This window comes from Cyprinodon variegatus, unplaced genomic scaffold (genome assembly GCF_000732505.1).
Source record: "Cyprinodon variegatus isolate N-32 unplaced genomic scaffold, C_variegatus-1.0 Scaffold182, whole genome shotgun sequence".
NCBI classification, from domain to species: domain Eukaryota; kingdom Metazoa; phylum Chordata; class Actinopteri; order Cyprinodontiformes; family Cyprinodontidae; genus Cyprinodon; species Cyprinodon variegatus.
In genome coordinates, this window is record NW_015150635.1 from 409,579 (window position 1) to 432,908 (window position 23,330).

At 36.3% G+C, this 23,330-nt stretch overlaps 1 protein-coding gene across 1 annotated transcript in view; it reads right to left on the bottom strand.

Annotated features, from left to right (window-relative positions):
• Positions 1-22,381, bottom strand: part of rora (RAR-related orphan receptor A) — a 264,712-nt gene extending 242,331 nt beyond the window's left edge. The window contains exon 1 of the mRNA XM_015378944.1: positions 22,093-22,381. Within this exon, the coding sequence (XP_015234430.1) occupies positions 22,093-22,246 (154 nt within the window). The 5' untranslated portion in view covers positions 22,247-22,381. The remainder of the gene's footprint in view (positions 1-22,092) is intronic.
• Positions 22,382-23,330: the final 949 nt, after the last annotated feature.

The following is a 23,330-nucleotide window of genomic DNA, read 5'->3' on the forward strand; positions in this document are numbered from 1 at the left end:
CTGCCACAGCGACCCACTTAGAGAAGTTACTATATGATAATTTCTAAAAACAATATGTAAAATATTTTGCATTTAAGATAAAAAAAAAATTTGTTTTGACTGGTTTAATTTAAATATCGTCTTTAAGGAATTTTTCTAATCAAAGAAAAATAATCAACAGTTTAATGGAATTGCAAAATAATCTTTAGTTGCAGCCCTGAAATAAAGTAACATGTTCTACAACATTTACATTATAGATAATATGAAAGAACCAACTAATTCTTCTATTTACGTTAAAAGGTGTCTCATAACAAACTATGACCTCATGAATGTCTATGCTAGTAGTTCACTCTGATTACATATACATTATTTTGTCCTATTGGCGTATTACATTTGGTTTCTGTTTTACTTTTTTCACTAAATAAACAAGAAAGAGCATATAGGTATACATATTCTGCCTATGAGTGAGACAATTATGCTAAGCAAATAAGCAACACACGTGGTGGTGCTAAAAGAAATTATGCAATTAAAAAGTAAAATTAATTATTTCATTATATTCCGAAATTTGAATTGAAACTTAAACCTAAATCAACAAAAAGAATCTAGTAATGCAGAAGCACATCACAATGTGATGGTAAATGTGTAATTTAAGTTATTTAATCATTAATTTTAAAATATGTCAATTTTAAATAAAACTCTGGATGCATAGATCTTCATCAGAGTGGACACAAAAACCTAAAAACACCTTTGACCCTTTTGTTTTTCATAGACCAAAATAAAAAGCTATGGAAGTATCATGATTGTAATGCACTCTCCATATGCCTCCAGATAATCATCAAAAGCCTATTTTTATTTATTTTTTTGGTAAATTATCAAGTTTATTTTTTGAGACTAAAACAAATGACAGACGTTTCATCCCCATGGCGCTTCATCATTTGGGCCGCATGGCAAAGCCAGGCACCCCGATGAATTCCAAGCCAAGGCAAGCTGGAGGGAAGTAAAAGACACTCCACCTCAAAAGGGCTCATCAGCTTTCAAAGGAAGCCTTTAATGGGTGCTCATCAAGCAGGAGCAAGGGCCCACCAATTCCTTCTCCAGAGGGTCTAATGGCAGGCCACAATGTCTCAGCGAGAGGACAGCAGCAGAGGGCTGTAGAGACGAACCCCTTACCCAGTGGTGTATCAGAAAGGAGTCGAGCGGCACGTCCCAGGCTTGCTCAACTCCCAGCCCAACTGTCACTGCTGGCAGTCAATTTAGCCCCTTCAAGCACATAATCTGTGCTCGTATGGCTGTTAAACACCACACACTTCAGTCCTTCATTCATTCACTGCCATGGCATTGTTAAGTGTGCTGTCTTTGTATTATTGAGCCATGTAAGGATTTGGATAAAAAGCCCTTTCTCAGCATATGTTATCCTGATCAGCAACAAGGAAAAACAAGGGCAAGCAAAAACAGATTCTGTGGATATTTAGAAATATGCATACTTGATACCTGGGGTGATTCTGGCTATATCGCTTTGCTGTAATTGTTTTGGGACACTGTAAAGTAGACAGGGTGGATTTATGTGCACCAGTAAAACCTAAGGAAAACTGACTGATTCCTTGCAAATCAGAGACACAACCCAGTGAATTAATCTGAGAAAACACAGTGGGGTGTAAGGTGGCACAGTGCCATGCTAGAGATTCCCACTTACGGCCATCTCTCCCAGTGACAGAGCGATAATGTCACATGGGCGTAGGTGTGCAAAAAATGGCAGGCTGCTTGATCCTCAGCCAGCTCCTTTAATTGGCTATAACAAAGTAATTTCAGAACAGTGTGGGGGGGCACAAAAGGGTAAATGATTGGACAGAAGGTCACCCCTTCTTTCTCAGTCTGCTTTGTACCATCCACCGACACTCCCAGCATGTGCTACAGTTAATACTGAGATCTATTATACACTATCTTTTCACCATCTGCTTCACACACTGATAACCTGAGCTGGACGACTCATTCAGCTGACTTGATAATGGGAACCATTTTTTTATTTTTTATTTTTTCTTATTACATTTGTCTGTTTGCCATGCTGTCTTTATGAAGGTGCTACTGTAGAGTCTGTTGGAAGGAGGCTAATAAGAAAATGAGATGTGGGAAATGGAAGGAAAATTCTAACGAAAATGATAGACTCATTTTTGATTCCAACAGCCACGATTTTTGCTATTAACAAAAGGACAAAAAAGACAAAAAGGATATATAAATGATCCTACTGCCTATTTTAATTTTAGCGGAGTATCTTTTGCATATTTAATTAGTATAATATCCCCTAAAAACAAATAAAATAACATAAGTTAAGCTGTCCGCAAATGAGTTACAACACTTGAATAATCAGAATATTCATTTAGAAGTGAAAGACATGTTGGGCATAAAGATAAAATAAATTAATACCGGAACTTGTACATCTGCTGCGCAAGGTAAACCCCTATTTTTTCAAAGGACAGATGGCCGCTCACAGTCAGCCAAGTTCTGCTGGAGGTTTCTTCCTGTTAAAAGTGAGTTTTTCCTCTCTACTGTCACTAAAAGCATGTTTAGTGTGAGGGATTGCCTTTGCGTCAACAAGTCGATGCAATCAACTGGTTTTCCTTAGATAGAAAATTAATTTGACTGTATGATCTGGTTGAATTGTCACTGTAAAGTGCCTTGAGATGACATGTGTTGTGAATTGGGACTAAATAAATAAAGAAACTAAAGAAACTTTTTATTGAATTCACAAACCCCAACAAACCTTCAAAATCTGTGATGATTTTAGTCAAAACAGAATCTGATTTGGTGTTCACATCATGACCCTGTAATTTCACGTGGGTTTGGAAACATAAATCAGGTGCCGACGTCAAGATTACTATCCAGCCATGGGGTACAGATGCATTTTTTTCTTTTTGAGCTCTTACTATATGCACAACTCAGAAGGTTTCCTCCTTTGAATATTTGAAAACTGAGGCAAACCCACCAAAGTAAACACTCTGCAGAACCATTATGCCAACACAGCTAACAAACTTCTTTCAGTCAGGCTGGATGAAAAGAAACAAGTTCTTTTAGACTTTTAAGTTTGGGGTATTGTTGAACAAACTAACTTCTCCACAGCTTTCTTCCCAATTTATGTTCTGTATAACATTTTTTTTCCAATAATTACATATAAGATTTAATTACATGAAGGCAAACTAATTAACATATTAGATGGCTTCAAAAAAAAACAATGTTGGCACTGGATTTTAGGAAGGGATATCAGAGTAACTGAGGTGAATACAAATGCCACATTTGTTTAATTTGTATGTTAGTTTTTTGTCATGTTAAATCTCTTATTGACCTATCCAGATGCACTTTTAGAACAGAAACAGCATAACTTAATAAGGAGTTCTCTACATTTTCCAAATGAATGGCCAGCCTTATTATAACATGTGTTTGCTTTTGGCCATTTTCATGTCTCTGAGCATGAATTCAAGTGTGCACCTATGTGTGTGAGCACATAACTGTGTGGTAGACACAGAGACATGATGCACCTGGGCTAAACAAATGACCCCCATGCCTGTGTGAGTTTTTCCCAAGTGAGGCTGATGCATGCATCATGTGTTACAGAGTGCTCGAGACCATGTCTGCCCGGTCTTCCTGGGATTATCTCTGAATGTGGTCCTGAAATTGCACTGTGCAAAGGAACAGTTCACCTCCTCAACAAATCCGTCCCAATGTTTGAGTTGGCAGAGAGGGAAGTGTGCAGGTCCAAAGCCCTTTAGGCACAAATCAGGTGTTATCTGTCAAACTCTGGATAATACCATCAATCTCTCCGGTCCATTTTCCATTGCTTGAAATCAAACCTGCATCAGACGATGCATCTTCGCTAGCAGCAAAAATACAACATAAACGAGTTCTGTTGAGGTTTAGCTATCTTGCCTTAATGTTGGGCATTAAATTATTGTCTGCATTTGTCAAATTAGTCAACTAGTTATTAAATGCCTAACAAAAAACAGAAGTCCAATATCAATGAAAAGTAAATACAAAACTAGATCATATATAGACTGCAGCAACCAACAGTCCCCCCCCCCCCCCCCCCCCCAAAAAAAAAAAAGAAATAATAAGACTGCTTAATAATTGTTTCAATTCCTGTAAGCTTTGAGTTTTTTACTATTATTTTTTTGATAGTACAACGCACCAAAAGCAAAGCTCTTTTGAAAGCATTCAAACACATTTAAATAACTTGGAATATTTGCAAACACATATTTCTGTTTATTTTTATGTTTATGGCTTATAATGAAAATTTAAAAAAAATCTGATTCCTGGGATTATTAAATTATTTCAAAAATACCAATTAGAAAGGGATTTTTCAATTAAAAATATATATAAATACTGCCAGGTTCTACCCTGCCAACCTGCAGGCTTGTCAAGACAGTTGTCGAGCAGATAGTTATAAAAACCATTAGCAAGGATTGTAAGTCAGAAAAGGTCATTGCTCAACAAGCTGGCTGTTCACAGAAAACTGTATCTAAGCTTATTAATGCAAATTTGGGGAAAAAAGAACTTGTGGTGAAATAGGTGCACAAGTCACAGGGGTAACTGCAGCTTTGAGAGGACTATAAGGCAAAACCCGTTTAAGGCGTGGATTTTTGCTTGATTAGGTACTTCAAGAGCCACAGCGCTGAGACATATCCAGGTTAAAGGCTACAACTGTCACATTCTGATGTGTAAAATTAGAACCATCTTACCTGCGATAAGGAAAAATAGGACTGGACTGGTGCACAGTAGTCTAAAGCCCTTGTTTCTGTTTAAGTAAATGCTTGCATTTGATTTGAAAATCAAGGTCCCAGAGCTTGGAAAAGAAGAGTACAGCATCTGCATTTGATAATCTAGGTTTGATAAACTTCACTTTGAAGTTTCTACTACCAGAGATGATTCAGAAGTTGTTGTTTATTTTCTTTTTTTATCTAAAGGTGTTGGTCCAGTGTATGCTCTAAAGTCCAAAGTTAGAAGTTAGTTTAGTAACCTGTCCAAAACCCTGTTGAGCGGGGTTGTTAAATTCAGGTTATCATGGTCCAGCTACTTCTGGACGTGTCCTTCACATTACAACCACATCTAATTTCTTTTGAATAAATAAACTATATTGAAATGAATTGAATTGAATTGTGACCGGTTATATTTTAACTACACAAAATTTGTTCTACTGATAATAAAACACCTATATATAGTCATCAAGTGTTGTTTCTTTCCCTTAACAGAGAGAAATTGTCTTTTTTTTATTGTTGAGTTCATTTTAGGATTCAAATGAGTAACTTTATTTTGCTATTTTGTTGTTGGAAAGAAAGAACATATTTTCTTCATATTTTTGACCATCTAACTGCTAACACCGACCACTAGTCTACAGCACTGTCAGCGTTAATTCAAAATTGAACAGCAATATGTTTACCAGTTTACGCAGGCATTCTAAACATGCAGGTTTTCCAATTGTGACCTGGTGAAGAGTCGATCTTCAGATTTCAAACAACCTTAAAAGTCTAGAAAGAGGTTTAGCCCTAAGCCACACAGAACACCTTAAAGTTATCTGTGAATTAGCCTGCAGCCTCAGATTTATGCTGAGGAAAATACTTCTGCTTTTTAGGCCAAAGATGATCCCTTATTTAAAGAAATAGTTTGAGTGTTTGTGAGTGGGGGTCAGTGGGGTTGTTATTTGCTTCAGTTTCTCAGCTGCACTGAATAGAATGATTGACCCAAGAAACAGATTATCACTGTGAAGTCATGAAATCAGCTGGTCTGAGTAAGTCCCAAAACATCTCCCATGACCAAAGATTGTTTATTGTTGCAAACATTACAAAACCCTAGACAATTATTTGGCATAAGTCATTATAAACAATGTTTAACATCACACACATATTCCCAAGTAGATCATAAAGAGCATTATTAGCAAGAACAACCTCATAACCTCATTTCTTTTTAACAAGCATCCAATTACATAATGAAATGATTGAAGTCATTGAATACATACTGTAAACATTGGATATCATTTCACTTCTCATATCTGTTAAGCATAGTGACAAACAAAGGGGAAAGTGGACAGCCCCATATATACTTTTAAAAGCTTACAAAGAGAACATTGTCATGCTTAAAATAAAAGGTCAGAATTTTAAGATCCAATATGTAAAGCAAATAAAAAACATTAGCTCTTATAGGAGGCTCAAATAAACAAAATAAATAAAAAGTGTCATAGTTGACAGTTTTGGGCAACTTCGTTCACATCTGTAACTAATGGCTTAGGGTTTGAAAGGCACCTGGTCTAGTTAATTTATAATTTACCCTTAGATGGATTAAGTTGGTCCTTTAGGAGAAACTATGGGCCTTAGCCAGCAAAGAGAACCCAAACACGCTAAGTAGAGCAAGCAGAAATGAATAGGCATCCCAAGACGAAGTTGTTCAACCGTAAATATCTCTGGATTGTTATTCCAAACCTTTTCCTCGTAAGACATGGTGAAAATGAACAGTACTTTAAAATATATTAATAAAAACATCATAACGCAATATTAAAAATAGACTTTTTGGATATTCATAAACCTATTAGGTTTCTAAATATTTGCCGCCATAATGTGTTCGTTTAGTACATTTAAAAAATTTTGAACGAAGCAAAACTAACTCCTCATTTTATTAACAACATGACTGAGAACTAACCAGGATCTTAAAAGATCCCAAGTTTGCAATACATAAATAGCACAGTCTATAAGAAATGTCTACCACAGGATTTAATCTTCCTATTTCTGTATTATATCTATTTTGGTCTGTCACATAAAAATAGGCTTTTAACAACCCGGCAAGGCGTTAATTATTGCCTCTTAAGCACTAAATTACTGAAATAAAGCTGCAAATATTGATTGATCAGACAGCTGATATTTGTCAGGGAATACGAATAGCTGAATAACACATGGCAAAGAGTGACTTTGTGTTTCAATCACTGTCAGAATGCAGCGCAGCTCCTCTACCGCAGTGATTGAGCCCCATCATGCCACACTCATTCTCTGGCTATGCCTCCAAAAGTAATCAGTTCTTACACGCAAGAAGCAAATATTCATCAGCGACTTATTCATATTCAAAAGATGCCTTATAAAAGCAACAATGGAGCCGAATTGTCACTAACAAGCACAAAACAATGTATCTGTGACATGCTGTCTGAGCTACTAACAATTGTGATCGTCTTCTATTATCAAGTAGATGTTTTAAGAGAATCTTTATTGACAAGTGGGTTCTCTAATATTTTACCATTTAAATTATTCTAAAAAAGACAAAATTCCTTTTATGAAACCATAGAATGCAACAATGAGCAAAGGGTGTTTTCAAAAAGAGAGGTAATATATCAATATGTAGGGATACTGCCTTTTGGCCCTTAAAACGGGTCAGATACAATTTTAAAAAAGAGAGAAAGCCCGGCTGCAAAGTTATTAATTAGTTAGTTCTCCGCTCAAATAAAATTCTGTCCAACCCCACCAGATTTTAATCAAAGGCTGAAAATAGTAGCTGATTGTAATCTGCACTCCGAAGTCACCAGGGGTGTTTGAAGAGCCCGACAAGCCTATGAGTGGAGCTAATTCGATTAAGTGCTGGCAGTACCTGGAGGGGACGGATCTGTATCTCCCTCTTTTTTATTTATGAGATTAAGTTTCGCTTGTTATTCCAATATAAATAATCAAGCCATCAGAAATGATACTCGTTTTCAACTCTGTTTTTTTCTCCTCTTTGTCCACAGAATACTAATGTTTGCTAATTAAAGTTTGTAAGGTGATACATTTGACTAAATCCTGGCAAATCCCTAATTTACACATTTTCAAAAGAATCATAAATTGTATGCAGTGAAGTAATGGTGAACACTCTAAAGGGAAGGTTCAAATGACAAACAGCCAATCTGTTCCTTTGGAATATTATGCAATTACTGTTTCTTTTACAATACTTTCTTGTATTAAATAATCCTTGAAAAGACAAGTGCAGACAACAGTGATTTCTTCTTTTCATATTAAAAGTAGAGTATATGAATATGGCTTGTTCTGCTTTCTTCAAGCTCCTTCCCTATGAAGCAGATATGGCCATTTTCTTTCAATTTGATGTGATATTCTTCCACTCAAAAGCATCTTCAAAGCTAGAATGTAGAGAGCCATTACAAAGTCCCACAGAAAGAAAAATAAATAATAGTTAAGAGGCTCACTTGCAGAGCTGCTTGAATAACACACTTTGCGCTTTACAGCGTTAGCTGTTCAAGCTTTAAAAGAGAAACATGCACAAGCTCCGGAAAAACCTCAAACACTGCTTTTCTCTCTGAAGTGTTCAGCCAATGTCAGTGTTTTAAAGGCTGCACAAGGAGGTACATGTTGGATAAACTGTGCCTTAAAGAACTATCCAGAACCTTTTCACATTTTGTCACATTTGAACCTGTAGCTTTAGTGTATTATATTGATGTTTTATGTGATACACTTACACAAAGTGGTCTATAACCAAAGTAGAAGTAAAACATATTTTCTCAGATATTGTTTTAGGAAGAAATAAGAAAAAAAATATCCTTTGCATTTATGTTTATATTCCTAACCCATTAGTTTGTAGGACCATGTGTTGCATGAATTACAGCTGCAAGTGTTTTGGGTATGTCCCTACATTGAAACAATTACCGTATATATATTTTAAAAAAAGCTCAGGATCAATTGTTTTGATGAGAGCATCTATAATTTTGCGAGGAGGTTTGGGTTATCGACCTGCACAGTGGTGCAGTTTGTAGCACCGTTGCCTTGCAGCAAAAAGCTTCTGCGTGTAATCTTGGTCGGGGTTCTTTTTTACACAAGTTAGCATGTTCTTTCTCTCCAAGCATAAGTTCTCTTTATGTACTCTGGCTTCCATCCACAGTGCAGAAACAAGATAAAGTTAACTGGGGACTAAGTTGTGAGTGTGTATTTGTGTGTCTCTGTGTTGCACTGGAGACCTGTCCAGGAGTGTACCCCACCTTTCATCCATAGACTGCTGGAGATAGAGACCAGCCACCTGTGAACCTCACAGACAAGAGGATGGACGTAGGCTTAGGTTTTGTTTTTTTTTACAAATATGAACCACCACATTTTTTGTAGATTATGTTCAAGAGATGTTCTATATTTACTTCCATCTGTATTCCCGTCAACTATGACCAGCTTCTTTGTCCGTGATGAAGAAAATAGTTTTTTCAGCATAATGCTACTGAGCCAACTTTTTAGGTTAATTATTGTATATTCAGGGTATTTGTAATAGTAGTCTTCCGCTAAACAAAAAACTTTAATCTGGTCCAAAGAGTTCAATTTTGTGCTCTCTTCCATATGTTAGTTGTCATAACTGCGTGGCTTTAAGCTATCTATAAATGGGGATTCCTTATGGCTTGATTTAGAATAGACTAGAATTATTGAATAAGCTATACATCATGTTCAAAACAGATATTAAAGTTGTAGGGAAACAGCTGTTCCAACCGTCGAAGTTCCTAATTCTCCCGAGTGGTGCCCGACTTTACATGACTGAATATAGTGAATGCGATTGGTCGTTTATCAAGGGGGCGGGATTGTTGTGGCGGAAGGTTCGCAAGCCAGTTTGGTTGTGGCCGGTGTCTTGGAAGCATCTTGCTAACCAGTTAGCAACTTAGTGCTAGTAGGTTCCCAATGGGAAATTACATTGGGACCAAGTAGCACTAAATTAGTGACTTAAAAACGACACTGTCCAGGAATGCTAAGGACATCGGAAACATGCAAGAGGAGGACAGTTTTGTGTCGAAGGTCGTGAATGAGTCTCCTCCGCCATACATTTTTTATTTAGAGAAGGAAAGTGGGGACGCAGCTGTTATGGAAGAGGACGCCAAGGCAGAAGCTTGGTTCGATGTAGAAGGCTTACATGTTTGAGCGCTTGCCTCGCAACGCTGCCAGTTCTGTTAGCGCTATGCCTGCTGAAGACACAGACGTCCATCCCAGTGAACACTGGGACATAACTCAATGGGAAAGTAGATGACTCTTATTTTAACCTTTGCGTATATTAGCTGCAACACATGAATCAAGATGCTATGACCGAAAAAATTTGGTTGATGCTTTATGATTGGTCAAATTTAGGTGTACAAGCTGACGTACAGTATAACTAACTGGTCTGCATAAGATAACGAGAAAAAACCCCACAGATTTTAAGACAGGATTTTCGTAAAAATACAATTTTTCTAACTTTTGGGACAATATCGGCTGATAAAAAGTAAATTTATATACATGTTTAAGTCAGAATGATTTGACATTTAAATATGACTTCCCTACAACTTTAACATGTATTGGACATTAAAATAACATGCTGATACATGAGTAAATTTAGCCAACTTCCAAAAATTACATTTATGTTAGGATGGAGTTCATATTTGGGCACAGTTCAGCAAAGGTGACTTAATTTTGATATATTATTGAAGACTTATAACAGTTTACATATACTTTTTATTAAATTTTATGAAACCTAACCAAATTTTATGCGATTATCTTAATCCTGTTTAAATTATCTACATCGGACAGTTTTTCCAACACTTCCTTTATTATCTTGTATATTGATGTGTTGCTATAATTTGTTTCAGAATAATATGTTTACATATCTACATAAAGTCTAAGCTTTAGTGCTAAGCTTTTATCTGCCAAATATTAAGCTTTTAATGTGAACATTTCAAAAACTCTTCCTAAAACATAAAAAAAAAAAAAAAAAAAAAAAAAAAAAAAAATCACAAAAAGCTTTTTGTTGCAGAGATCTCTGCAGATCCTCAAGAGTTATCATTTTTGCCTACTTTTCAGAAGAGGGCTGAATACAAATGCACTTAATAAAAGAACAATTTATAATAAAAAGATGTCTAAATCCTGCTGCTTTTTTGCCTCCATGTTGCAAATATGCATCAATGTGGTCTAAAGCATTGAATCTTACAACCACCAAACTGAATATTTTGGTTTTAACAAGAGGAAAAGTTGAAATGTTCATGGAGTGTGAATGCCTTTTGCAATGTGGCCATGCAGTTTCTCTGAGGTCACATATGTACACAGTTTGGATATAAAATCATGAATTTTGTCAAATGGTTTCAAGAAGTATGATATATGGGTTCAGTTTCAATCGTTCATGTATGAAAGAAAGATAGTTTAAAAGACACTGCTGGGTCAAACATCCTGTCCTCTAGGATTTTCCATGTGGGGGTGACTTACCTCCCATCTCAGAGGGCTTCCCACTATCCACAATAGAGGAAATGTGAAAGGCCTGGCACTTGATGTGACATGAGAAACCCTCAGAGCAATCCCTTATACCGTCCTCGACACTTCTTTCCCTTTTGCCCTCTTCTGAGGGGTCCATGTTCATATCAGAGAGTTGCAGAGCAGCGTGAAGCCAGGCAGTACTTAGGTCACACTGTACCACATTAAATTTAGACTCCTTTAACGCTCTCCAATAATGCATCTGGAGTAGTTCTGGTCCAAACTATTCAAATGTTTCCTATCTAAGATACAAACTTCTGTAAATGGGCCACAGATCTAAGCCTTCGTTCACCACTGGAGATTTCAAATCAAATCTGGTGTCTGTCACAAGCTGAAATTTTCTAGCCAGCCCCAGTTAAGTCACTGGTGATTCAAACTCCAAAATAAACCATCCCAGTAGAATAAAACTTTCATCACTGATGTCAGTTAACTTTCTTACGTTAGTTTAATTAGCACTGCTTATTAGAGGGTGCACTTAAGTTTGTTCAAGCTTCACTTAAGATAAATCCAAATAAATGTTCTCCTCCCACAGTTGAGTTTGAGTAAAAGTATAATTCTATTAAGTTGGGTTCTGCTATTACGACACATAAATAATCTTTAAACTAAGTTAAACCTTTTAATAGGTAAAGCCATTGCTCAGTATTAACTCTCTGGCAGCCTCCTTTAATTTTAGACCTTATGAAGTCCTAAAACATTACTTCATAAGGTATACTTTAAAAGTTGGCTTTCATCTTGCCATTCTTCCCTACATCCCATATTTGTGAAGAGCACAATTATTAGTTGTTGTGTCTACAGATTCTCCTACCTGGGCTGTGGACCCCTGAATCTCCTCCCAGGTGTAAAGGGGCATCTTGGCTGTTTATCAGATTTATACTCCCCCCACCAGGCTATCACCTTAGGGTGGACAGTGATGATGTGGTAGGTTTACAGTTCTGTTCTTCAATTCTCCCTGCTCAGATGATGGAAGTGGATTGTTCAAAGTTCAGGATATTATATAGGATGTTCTATAGCCTCTCTGTATACTAAGGAAAACTTCTGAGGCCTTTGCAGAATGACTTCTTGCACTACTTTATGTTGATCTATAACATTAACTCTTAATAAAAATCAAATGAGATGCAGGCTGGTAGGAGTCAAAATGTGAAAAGAGCGAAGATGGTATATTTGTAAGTGCATAAAGAAATGCTTCATAAACGGTTCTACAATAAGTCATCAAAAGGTCACATATCTTAAACTTTAAAAATCTGTTGTAAATAACAGCACATGAAAGTAATTTGAATGCTGACAAATTAAGTTTTCTGCATCACATTGTAAACGCAGTTCAAAATATAGATGCTGAAAAATTGAACAAAGATGACATTAATGGAGTCAGTCACATGGTTCTTGAGCTAAAAGGTTACATAATCACTCATGGGTCAGATACAGAACTCAAAGAGTTGGTTCTCACAGATTTTAAATAATAATATTTTAGGGTACGGTGTAAAAGCTATAAGTGTTTTAGTGTTTTCGTGAGTCAAGGACGACAAGTAAATTTTTATGAAGCATTTTGCTCAGTTCATGCCTTCTTTTCATTTAGCTTCAACAGCAAACACTTCAACAACTTTCACATCCCAACTGATTAAATGGATTTCAATCTCTTAACATGAGGGAAAGATCAAATGCTCTACGCTCAATAATACATAAAAAACTCTAAGACGGCATGTGCCTACAGGGGCCAACCCTCTAACATGAAACCAAAATAAAAGTTGCCAGACAAACCTAACTAAAAGATCTAACTCATCTCTGACATGCCATGCCTCAATGGATGGGGTCAAAGGTTAACTCAGTCAAGTTTGAAAGGGATTAAAATGCAATGGAGTACAAATTAAAAAGATTATCATTCAGAGATCAAACCACTTAAGTGTAAACCTAAAAAAAAGTTTATAAAAACAACAAATACATCTGGAATTTACTCACTTCTATCACCTCACATGTTTGCTTTAATATTCTTCTTTCCCTCTTATTTTAAAGGCACAATAAATAATACTACATCAATATCAGTAAACAGTAAAAAAAATCGAAATAGCATACCCAATTTATATATATCAAACATTATGTTGGCTGTTTATTTAATAAACTATATCCTTGTTAGCCATCTCACATATTTTTCTTTTATCAATAAAGAAGGCAAAGCCTTACACTAAAATATACTCAGAATCAATATGAATATAACTTTAAAAAAAACACAATTTACAGCCTTACAACTAATCAGGACAAATTAGAATTCAGAATAACTGCCTATATCTTATGTGAACATATATGGACCCAAAGGTAACTAACACAAATTTAAAACGTTGCAAGTAAAAAAGCATCACACCTCATTGTCACCTATTATTTAAAGGAGGTTGGCCCTGTTTACACCTTAGGCATTATATTCGTTGTCCTCCAGAGAGTTGAGGTGGGAGTGAACACAACAGTAAGAGCCAGAGTGCTCTCTTGGGCCTTCTAAAAGAAGATTGGAGGAGTTTATGAATGCAATATGTAATTTAAACCTGTTTTTAAAGAAAAATGAACCAGCAATTCCATTGCATGAGAAATAGTCTAAAAGTGGAGGATATTTAAAGTGGCAAACATATCCAGGGCTGACCATCCAAGCACTCTAAGTCTGCAACAAGAAGGCTCCATGTCTTCGAATGACATATAAAAGGCTTTCATTTTCTGTAAAAATATATGCCTTTACAACACATTCTACAGTCGAACTTTACAGGGATTGGAGTAAAGAATTGTTCTCTCTATGAAAAACATGAAAGACAGATTAAAATGTCCTTGAGAGAATCTAGACAAGGACCCTTAAAAAATCTTTAGTGAGATGAATTTAAATTTAAAGTTAGGTACACAGCAAAATGGCATTTGCTTCACATACTAAGATAGAAGCTTTAAGTGGTAGTGTCGCGTTAGGGGATTCTCAGCTGCATCTGGACCAGGGCCCCTCGCCATCAATTCATTATTAATTACCTCAGCCAAGGAGGTAATGTTTTCATCGCCGTTGGTTTGCCTGTTTTCAACACTGTTTTCAAATAACTAAAAAATTTCATGGACGGATTGTAATCAGATTTTTACCTGAGGTACGCCTTATGCCGAGGAACAATCCATTAAGTTTTGGTGATGATCCAGATCATAATTTGCTTACAGGAATTTTTAAAAAAAGATTCACTAATATTGTGAGATAGTGACGTTTGGTAGAACAAGCAGATCAACCCTAAACCAGAGGGTGGCAGTAATGACTATTGACAGCTGCAGCATTGGACTGATGTTGTTGGTTTGTTAGCAGGATCAACTGAAAACGTATGTATGGATTTTAAAACATATTTTTAGCAGAGGTGTGCCTCGTGCAAAGGAACAATTCACTATACTTATAAATCCAGATCATGTGCGAGTTTTAGCTATAGGTGTAAACCAAATTTGGGGGCACAATTTGCTGCACGGTGGAGCTCTGCCATCTCAGAGTACTTTTCTAGTTCTGCCATGTATCAGTTTTGAGAAAAACTTAAGATATTCACCACACTGTGTATGGAAAAACCCAAACATCTTAACTAAATGTGAGGAGTGGGGAACATCTTTCTGGTTAATGACTACAATCAGCAAGTTTCGCCATAATTATCCTTATTATAGCTACCCTAACCTTATCAGGGATTCTTACTTTATAACAGATAATAACCTTTTTTTAAATAATTTTGTTTAATTAATAAACTTGAATTTTGTTGTTTAAGTGCAATAAAAAATACTTTATTTTACAGAAATAAAATACTGATGGCATTCTGTAGGTAAACATTTCTTATAAAACAACTAAGTATTCTTTGGGTTTCAATGTTTCTGATTGGTCTTGTGAGAGCCAAGCTTCAGATACCTATTATTAATACATAACTGTGAATTAAACCATTACTCTAATTATATCAATAAATTATTTCACACCACCAATCCCATCCAGAACAGCTACCGCTAATGACTCTATTCTTACTTTCCTTTTTTTCTTTTTGGCAAAAGGTTAAAATCTACAAGTTTACTAACGGTTCCTAGAATTTCTAAAAGTAGAATGGGAGATCTTTTATTTATCAGGCTCCTCTCTTGTGGGAACAACTAACAGTCCGTGAGGCAGACACCCTGTCTACTTTAAGAGTAGGCTTAAAACTTTCCTTTTTGATAAAGCTTATAGTTAAAGATGCTCAGGTTATCCTGAGCTATCTCTATAGTTATGCTGTTATAGGCTTAGACTGCTGGAGGACATAGGGACCCCTTTTTCATCATTCTCCTCCATTCTATCTCTATTCTTCCACTATGCAGAATTTGTTATTTCAAACCCTAACAGTTTGCTCTCTCTGCTTTTTCTCATAGTAGCTTCATCTGGTCTGCTCCTGTATGGCTGTGACACCATCCTGAAGATAAATATCGGCTGTGATTCTGCCACCAGCACCTTTGTTTATACTGTAGATGTTTTAGCTCAGCCAATTTTTCAATGTAGCCCTGTTTCTCTGAAACTGGATGTGCTCTTTTCATCCTCTGACGTGGGGGCTGGCTTGGAGCTTGTCTGCCTGGTTGTGTCTTTCCTGGATGTGGCCGCCTGTGGAGCTGGTTGAAAAGTTCCTTTTGTAGCTCTGCTTATTTCTGCTTTTGTCTCCTTGAACTCCAGTCGGCCTCGGCAGATGGCTGCTCACACTGAGCTTGGTTCTGCTGGAGGTTTCTTCCTGTTAAAAGGGAGTTTTTCCTCTCCACTGTCACTACAAGCATGCTTGTGTGAGGGATTGCCTTCGAGTCAATGATTTGATGAAATCCTTAAATAGAAAAGTTTGAATCAATTTGACTGTATGATCTGTAAATTGCCTTGAGATGACGTGTTGTGAATTGGTGCTATATAAATAAACTTAATTGAATTGAACTTATATAAACACTTTTTTAACTAGCATCTGTGGCTGCATGTTCAATGTTGAAATTGACGAGTTGAGTTTCTCCAGTTAATAAGAATGTTTTCATGCTTTCATATAAGTATAATTTCTTAACCTGAAAGTAACAAAAATGGTATTGATTATCTAGGAATAATTAGGGAGTTTGAAATGTAAGTAAGGTGACAACCTTGGTATAGACCAATTGGGATTTATGAAATCAGGGCTATTATGACCCCTGATCATATCAGAATAATTGAGGGACTTTATGATACAGTCTAATTGTTTTTGTTTTTTTTATTCATTTTACTATACTATTTGTATACGATACAATACTATTTGTGCAATGTAATATTTTGAAAGTTTGGAGGTTTCAACTATTCTAATTTTTTAGCTTTTTGTGAAGTTTTTAAACGTATGGATGGAGGATCAGATGGTTTACCCAGGACCATAGAGAAGATATGGGGTATTTTAGAGAGGACCATTATTTTAATTGCCAACACCCCCAGTTGCTGATAAAGGGTGAATCCTTCATTGCAGAAGCTTGTCTTCTATTGTTTTAGGTAAAGGGCTTAATTGTGTTGGCTCATTCACCCTGATAGAAAATGTTCAGCTCATATTTCCAATCTGTAAAAGAAAGATTGGAGATGAATGCAAGGGAGATAGGAATAGCCTTTGCATGTTCCAATTGATAGAGCCATCTAAAATTGTTGAAAACTTAATTATAAGGGTTGCTGTCTCTATAGGAGAGGATTTTTGCATTTTGCAGAAAGAGCAACACCATCTGGATGAAAACAAATTCTGTGGATTGCCTTAGCTTTTGCAATTTTATATTTATTTTTGCTTTGATGAATTACAGCTGCCAGTGAACATTGAGAAGAAGAGTTTAGTTTCATGTCTAGTTCTCCTTCAACTGTGCCCTTTACAACACCTGAAGCTCAACTTCAAATATAATCTGAATAGATTTTGACCATACAGAAAGTTAGCTGCTTAGCCTTTCTCAAGATCATCCTTTCAAGTTTAATTGTATGCAAATGTATGAACTTAGCATATGTTGGTTATTTTTTAAGAAAGACAAAAATGTCTTTAAAAGGTTGAAAGTGGTTTAGCTGGTGTCTAATGCATGTTAAGACAGTAACACTGGATCCTTGTTTAGCAATAATAAACATTTATAAGAATATTTGTTTAAATTTCATAATAAAAAAATATATTTTTGTTCGTTAATAGCGAAAAAAGCATTAATCTGATTGTTTTAGTTATAATTGAACATAAATTTCCTGTGTTAAAAATATTACTTAAGCTTTGAAATCCATAAACAGAAACTTTTCAAAGTTGTGTCATAGTTGCTGTAACAATTTATGCAACAACGTAGTATGCAAAAGAATATACAGGATTATGGTTAACATTAGGTGTCTGACAAATGAAAAGCTGATGAAATAAGTTCTCTAGCTTTTTAAACTGAAAATAGAAGATTCATAAAATTGTATCTACCTCAGCACACATTTAGGTAAGAAAAAAGAGCTGAAGGTATTTCAAGTCTATCTTCACCTTTCATCCAAAAGAAAGAGAATGCTAATCTCCAGAATATGAGAATGTCACGGCAACACTAATACTGCTGTCCACCCGAGTGGCGTGCAGCCTCCATGTCAGTGGCGTACTGACATTCTGTCCTAAAGACCTTTTAAAAAGAAGGAAAAAAGCAGATCCTCCTCATTCAAATTTTATCAACGCTGAAATAAAAACAATAAAATTCCCTATACCAGTTGAAAGCTTTAATTTAGTATACCTAAAACAATACTGCAGAATAAAGTGTTCATTAAAAAGGAGATATATTATTTTTATACCACAGGGTCAGGTGTTATTTCTGTAATATGAAACCAATTCCCAAAGCATCTTTCCTTTTTCTTTTTTTTTATTCCAGGCAAGAAAAACACAAAATTTAGAATAACAGCAACTGGCATAATCACAAGACAGGAGATACTTCATGTAGACCTTTTTTTTTCCTGTTTCATCACATCTATAAATAAATCATAGAAACAAACCAGAACTGAATCCTGCTGAAAACCACATCAAATGCTTTATAGCTTTAATTCTTTGAAAAAAGAATTAACAAATTGGTTTCCTTATTAAGTACAGATACTATGAAACACAAACAGCAAATTTCAAAATTGTCTGTTAAACACAAATCCCCACTAAATGAACCCCTGGACACCAGACCTTCATTCTGGTCTTTATCTTTGCATCAACGGTTGTGCAATGTGTAAATATTAGGTTTCATCTTTTTTAAACACAGAACTCTACCATAAACAATTATCACACCTATTCAATCTCACCAAAAAAATATAGCGCACCCTTAATGCCATTTTCCTGACCCGCCATAAATCTTAGCAAAACTTCTACGGTAACCCCCTTAAAATATACACTAGTAAAAATATATCAACACAGGCTTTAGTCAGTACTGTCAGAAAATATAATTGCTTCAGAAAGCATTCAGTCATGTATTTTTTCTGTGACGGACCTAAAAAACTGTGGATCCTTTCTAAACCCTCCGATTACAACTTTTGGTTCAAGCCTCTATTAGCTGTTTTTAGTTTCCATGCATGGAGTGCAACAGAGAACAGAAATGTTCTTTTGATTTTATTGGTGGTATTATAAATGAATAGGAAACTGCAGAATGGCTTGCGTTCAAGAATTTAAAGAATTTAAACTTAGCCTGTATCCAGCTTTTGCTAGTTTAGCATCAGAGCTAACGTCGAACTAGTAGGATGAGCTCCTCAATTGGGCTGGGTATTTTCGCCAAAGTCCTGAACCGATTCAATTTTGATTCATACAGTTCTAAATTGATTAATTTAGATTCGATCTGTTTTTACAGTAATGAAAATGGTTCAACTGTGTTTCAAAATACTCATGTATTTTAATTTTTCCTGTCACATTAAATACAAACTGCAAACTTGTAAATCAGAAAGTTTAAACATGAGATGTGAACAAAACTGTCTCAAAAGTGCAAACTTGTTTGTGAAAAGTGAAAAAGTGAAGCATCACGCGAGCAAGCAGACGTGGCACAGCAGACATGCATGAGCTGCATTATCTTCAATGCAGAAACCATATTTGCAGCGTTGTCTGTAACAACTACCAGGTGTTTTCTGGTCAGCCCCCATTTGTTAATGTCTTCAGTCAACCTATTGGGTATATTTGCAGCTGTCTTGCTTGAAGTAATCTTGAGTGCATCTTTACTGCTTATTTGAATGTGAACGTCACGCAGGTCACTATAAAATGAATCGATCTCATTCCCTAGACATCGATTTTTCAAAAATGCAAAGGAATCGATTCAAATCGATTTTTTTACCCAGCCATACTCCTCAATACAATTAAGTTTTGTCAATGGGAGTCACACTTAAGCTGTGATTTTAAACCAAAGGGGTTACATGCTATAGTGTTACTTTGAATCCAAAGGTTTAGATGTTGTTTTAATGAGGTTATTTGTACTCATTTAAAAATTGAAACTGTTTGTAGACGTGCATGTGGTGCAGTGGTTAGCGCTCACGACCCATATATAGAGGCCTTAGTCCTCGACGCGGCCGACTCTGGTTCGAATCCGACCTTTGGTCCTTTGCCGCATGTCTCTACCTGTCTCCCGTACCCCCTTTCCTGTCAGCCTACTGTTGAAAAAGTTATCCACTAGTGCAGCAAAAAGACACACACACAAAAAAAAAACTGTTTGCAAACTTATTTTTCTTTAACCGCAGTTCTTACAGATAAAATGCTCCACCTAAGCTTTATTTGTGTGTGGTGGGGGGGAGGGGTTGGACCCTTTTTCTAGAACAGAGTTTAAAACTTTATTCTGCCTTCATAAATAGTGCTTAGGGTCAAACCTATCTTCTAAGAGACCCCAAGACTAAAATTCACACGACACCTTTATATGAAATGTACATATTCTACTTTTGCTAAGCAAGCTACTGCTAAAGTCAAACTTTTCCAGGCGCACTTTAATAATTTCCACCACTGAAATGATTGTTTCCAATCAACCCAGCTGGGTTTACTTTTGAAAGAAACTGCATGAAACCTTAATAGAAGAAATTAAGAAAGTCTGTAATTTCTCACACATGAATCATAATTTGATCCTTTTTTCTTTGTGTGTCTTTTTACAAGCTGGGAAACATAATCTTAACATTTAGATTTTATTTTTTCTTTTAATAATGGGAGTGTAAATTAATCAGTTATGTGCTTTAATTCAAATCTAACGCAATAAGATGTGCACATTTACAACTATCTTATTAGTTAAACACCACACCAGCAGTGTGCTTTTTCAGTGTAAGGTATTTTTAAATAAATCTACCAATCAAAAATACACTTCATTAGATGTATTATAATGAAACCATCTCTGCAAATATGTTAGAATGTTTTTATTTAAAAGAAATCTACCTATATATCAGTCATGTTTTAATTTCAGAAGTTTTCAGAAAAGTTTTCTTAACTCTTATTATAAGCCATCTCTATACCTACTCTTATTATTTTGTAAAGGAGGAGAAATAAACATTTAGAGTGGCTAGGGAATCTTTTCATAGTTCAGAGATTGTCTCACTGATTTTTTTCCAGCCATTCAGCATTACATAACACACCAAAGGCGTTCTTTTCTCCCTGTCTTTCTCCTTTCCTGGCGCACTTTAATCCAAAACGTAAAAAGGGTGGGGTGTATATGGGTCAGCAGGTTAGGAGTGTTTCAAAGTCAAACTTGTGAAAGAAGAAATCAATCCAGGAATCTTCCAAACTACCTGTCTCGGCCTTTTCTATTACATAAGCGCTCAGGCAGCGTGCGCCAGCCCACAAAAAGTCCCACAGTATCGCCTGCAAGTGGTGTATAAATACCCGCTTTAAGTGGACTCCCTTATTTATGATTAAAGTAGACAATCGCAGTGAAGGAGTGGGTGAACACTATTCCTTTAGAGTGAACAGATCCGCGATGAGGATGATTTCTGCTCTCGGTTGCGCGCCTCTGTTTATGGCTAAACCTGTTACATAACCAGCTTACATTCCACATTCACCATATCACATTCTAAATATACCCCTTTGCGCGAAGCGCAGGAGGAGAGCAGACGCATGCAAAGCCCGCACTTCAATGAAATAATTGTCCCACCTACACCTCAGCGCAATGTGAACTCTGCTTGCTCGGAATCGGCAGAGAAATCCTCATTTCTTTGAACTTGGTTATACTGGAGACAGTAGAGAGGGGGTGTGGTTAAACACACTGTCTTGTACTGTAAAACATGGACGGGACATGATGGATAAATATGATATTTGAGGGCTTGTTTGGTTTTATTTGGGTTGCAAAAATATATGTGCAGCTTCTGCTTTGCAACAATAAATAAAATAAAGCTCCTATTGCGTCTTTTTTTTTTTTTTGCAGAATGGAACAGCCTAAATGAGTGGATAAAACAGCCATATGACGCTGTTAGAGGGGAAAACGTCCCTGTAACCAAACAGAAGAGGACTGATCGATAAACTAACCCACAGTTTCCGCAAAGTTCACTTTCGACACTTTGCCAACAAAGCGCCTGAGCGCACAGGTTGGCCTGTTAGTGCAATGGGAGTAGCTCCTGATAGTGGAGTCTGAGTTCCTGGATAATTGATTAATCTTGCAGTCGGAGTAAATGTGACATCTGTGACCGTATCACCCCCCCACCCCCCATGATTTTGGCTGTCAGCGGAGCAGCGCGCACATAGACGCACACAAACCGAAGCGATAATTGCAATCAAACTGGAAAAAATGCCTCTGATCGTGCATATCTAAGCAACAAGAGAAAAATAAAGTATTGGATAAATGAAACACGGCGTGCAGTTATCATGAGGATATATGATCTGATTCATTTTGAAGTTGGATTAGAAAAAAACGCCATCGGATCGTTTTCCCCCATTACGCTGAAACTGTCCATTTGCAGCTCGCTTACCTCTGTTGGTGCTGGAGCAGCTCTGCTTCCGAACCGGGGCTGGATGCTCCGCTTTTCGGAGCGTCTCCAGGTTTACCGGGGTTTCCCTGACCGGGGTAGCCGGCTCCGAGGCGCTGTTGCCCGGGTCGCTCGCTGGATCTGGAGGGGACTCCATGTTGATTTCTCTCTCCTGCTTCAGATTCACTATCAAACTAAAGATAAGGCTTTTAACTAACTATCGGCGATCTGTGAGGTCGGACACTACGTCCTGCTATCTAATTTAGACTAGAAGTAAGAAATGAGAAATGCGAGTGTGTCTGGAGGTGGGTGTGTAGGTTTGATTGTCCACTAGTAGCGCTAGTGAGAGCTCAAGTCATGCAAGCTGAAAAGGGAGAGGTTGTCAATATAGCAGGAGAATAGGTAGAAGGCCTGATAGTAATCCAAACTAATCGACCCTGCACCGTTTTGCATGAGAATTGGGGTAATTTAATGCAACCCAGCCTTCACAAATGATTGCATTCATTTAGATACAAAGGCAATAACAGATTTGTTGGGGGTTTTTGTGTGCTTACATCAGATGTTTGTTTTGGAATTTAAAATTGCCCCAAACAGTCACAAAACCAGAGGAGTAGGCAGAAAATGTTTATAAGGGTGGCCAGGCAATAACCAATGAGCGGATAGAACCTCAGGGTCAATCTACATTATTCCAACAGAAAAATTAATGAGCAAAACATCCATATTTCTAAATTAAAACTAACTATACTTTCCAAAAGCCTTTGCTAACAAATGGATGCACATATTTAAACATCCATGCTTCCTAGATAAAAGGTATAGTGGATAAAATTCTTTCTGGGTTAAGCTCTCGGGCAAACATCTTTTCCATTGTTAATACTTACCTACTTTTATCAATAATCATTCTTCATAAAATTGATATTTACAAGGACTAATATCTACATGAAGCAAATTTTTACACTGTGAGATCAATAAAGTCATAAATTGATTATTTAATATGTTTTTATTAAAAACATTTATTTATTTATGATTCAACCAAAGACTCCTACGTGACTTGCATTTTCTTTTATAGCCTATATATATGTAAAACACAAAATCTAGTTATGAAAATAGCCTGAATACTGTAATTATTATCTTTAATATTTGTATATTGATGTGCATAATAAACCACAGTGTTTTTGTTGTCAAGTAACTGTTAATATATGAAAAATTAAAATGTTTTGAATATTCCATTTGAGAGTATTACT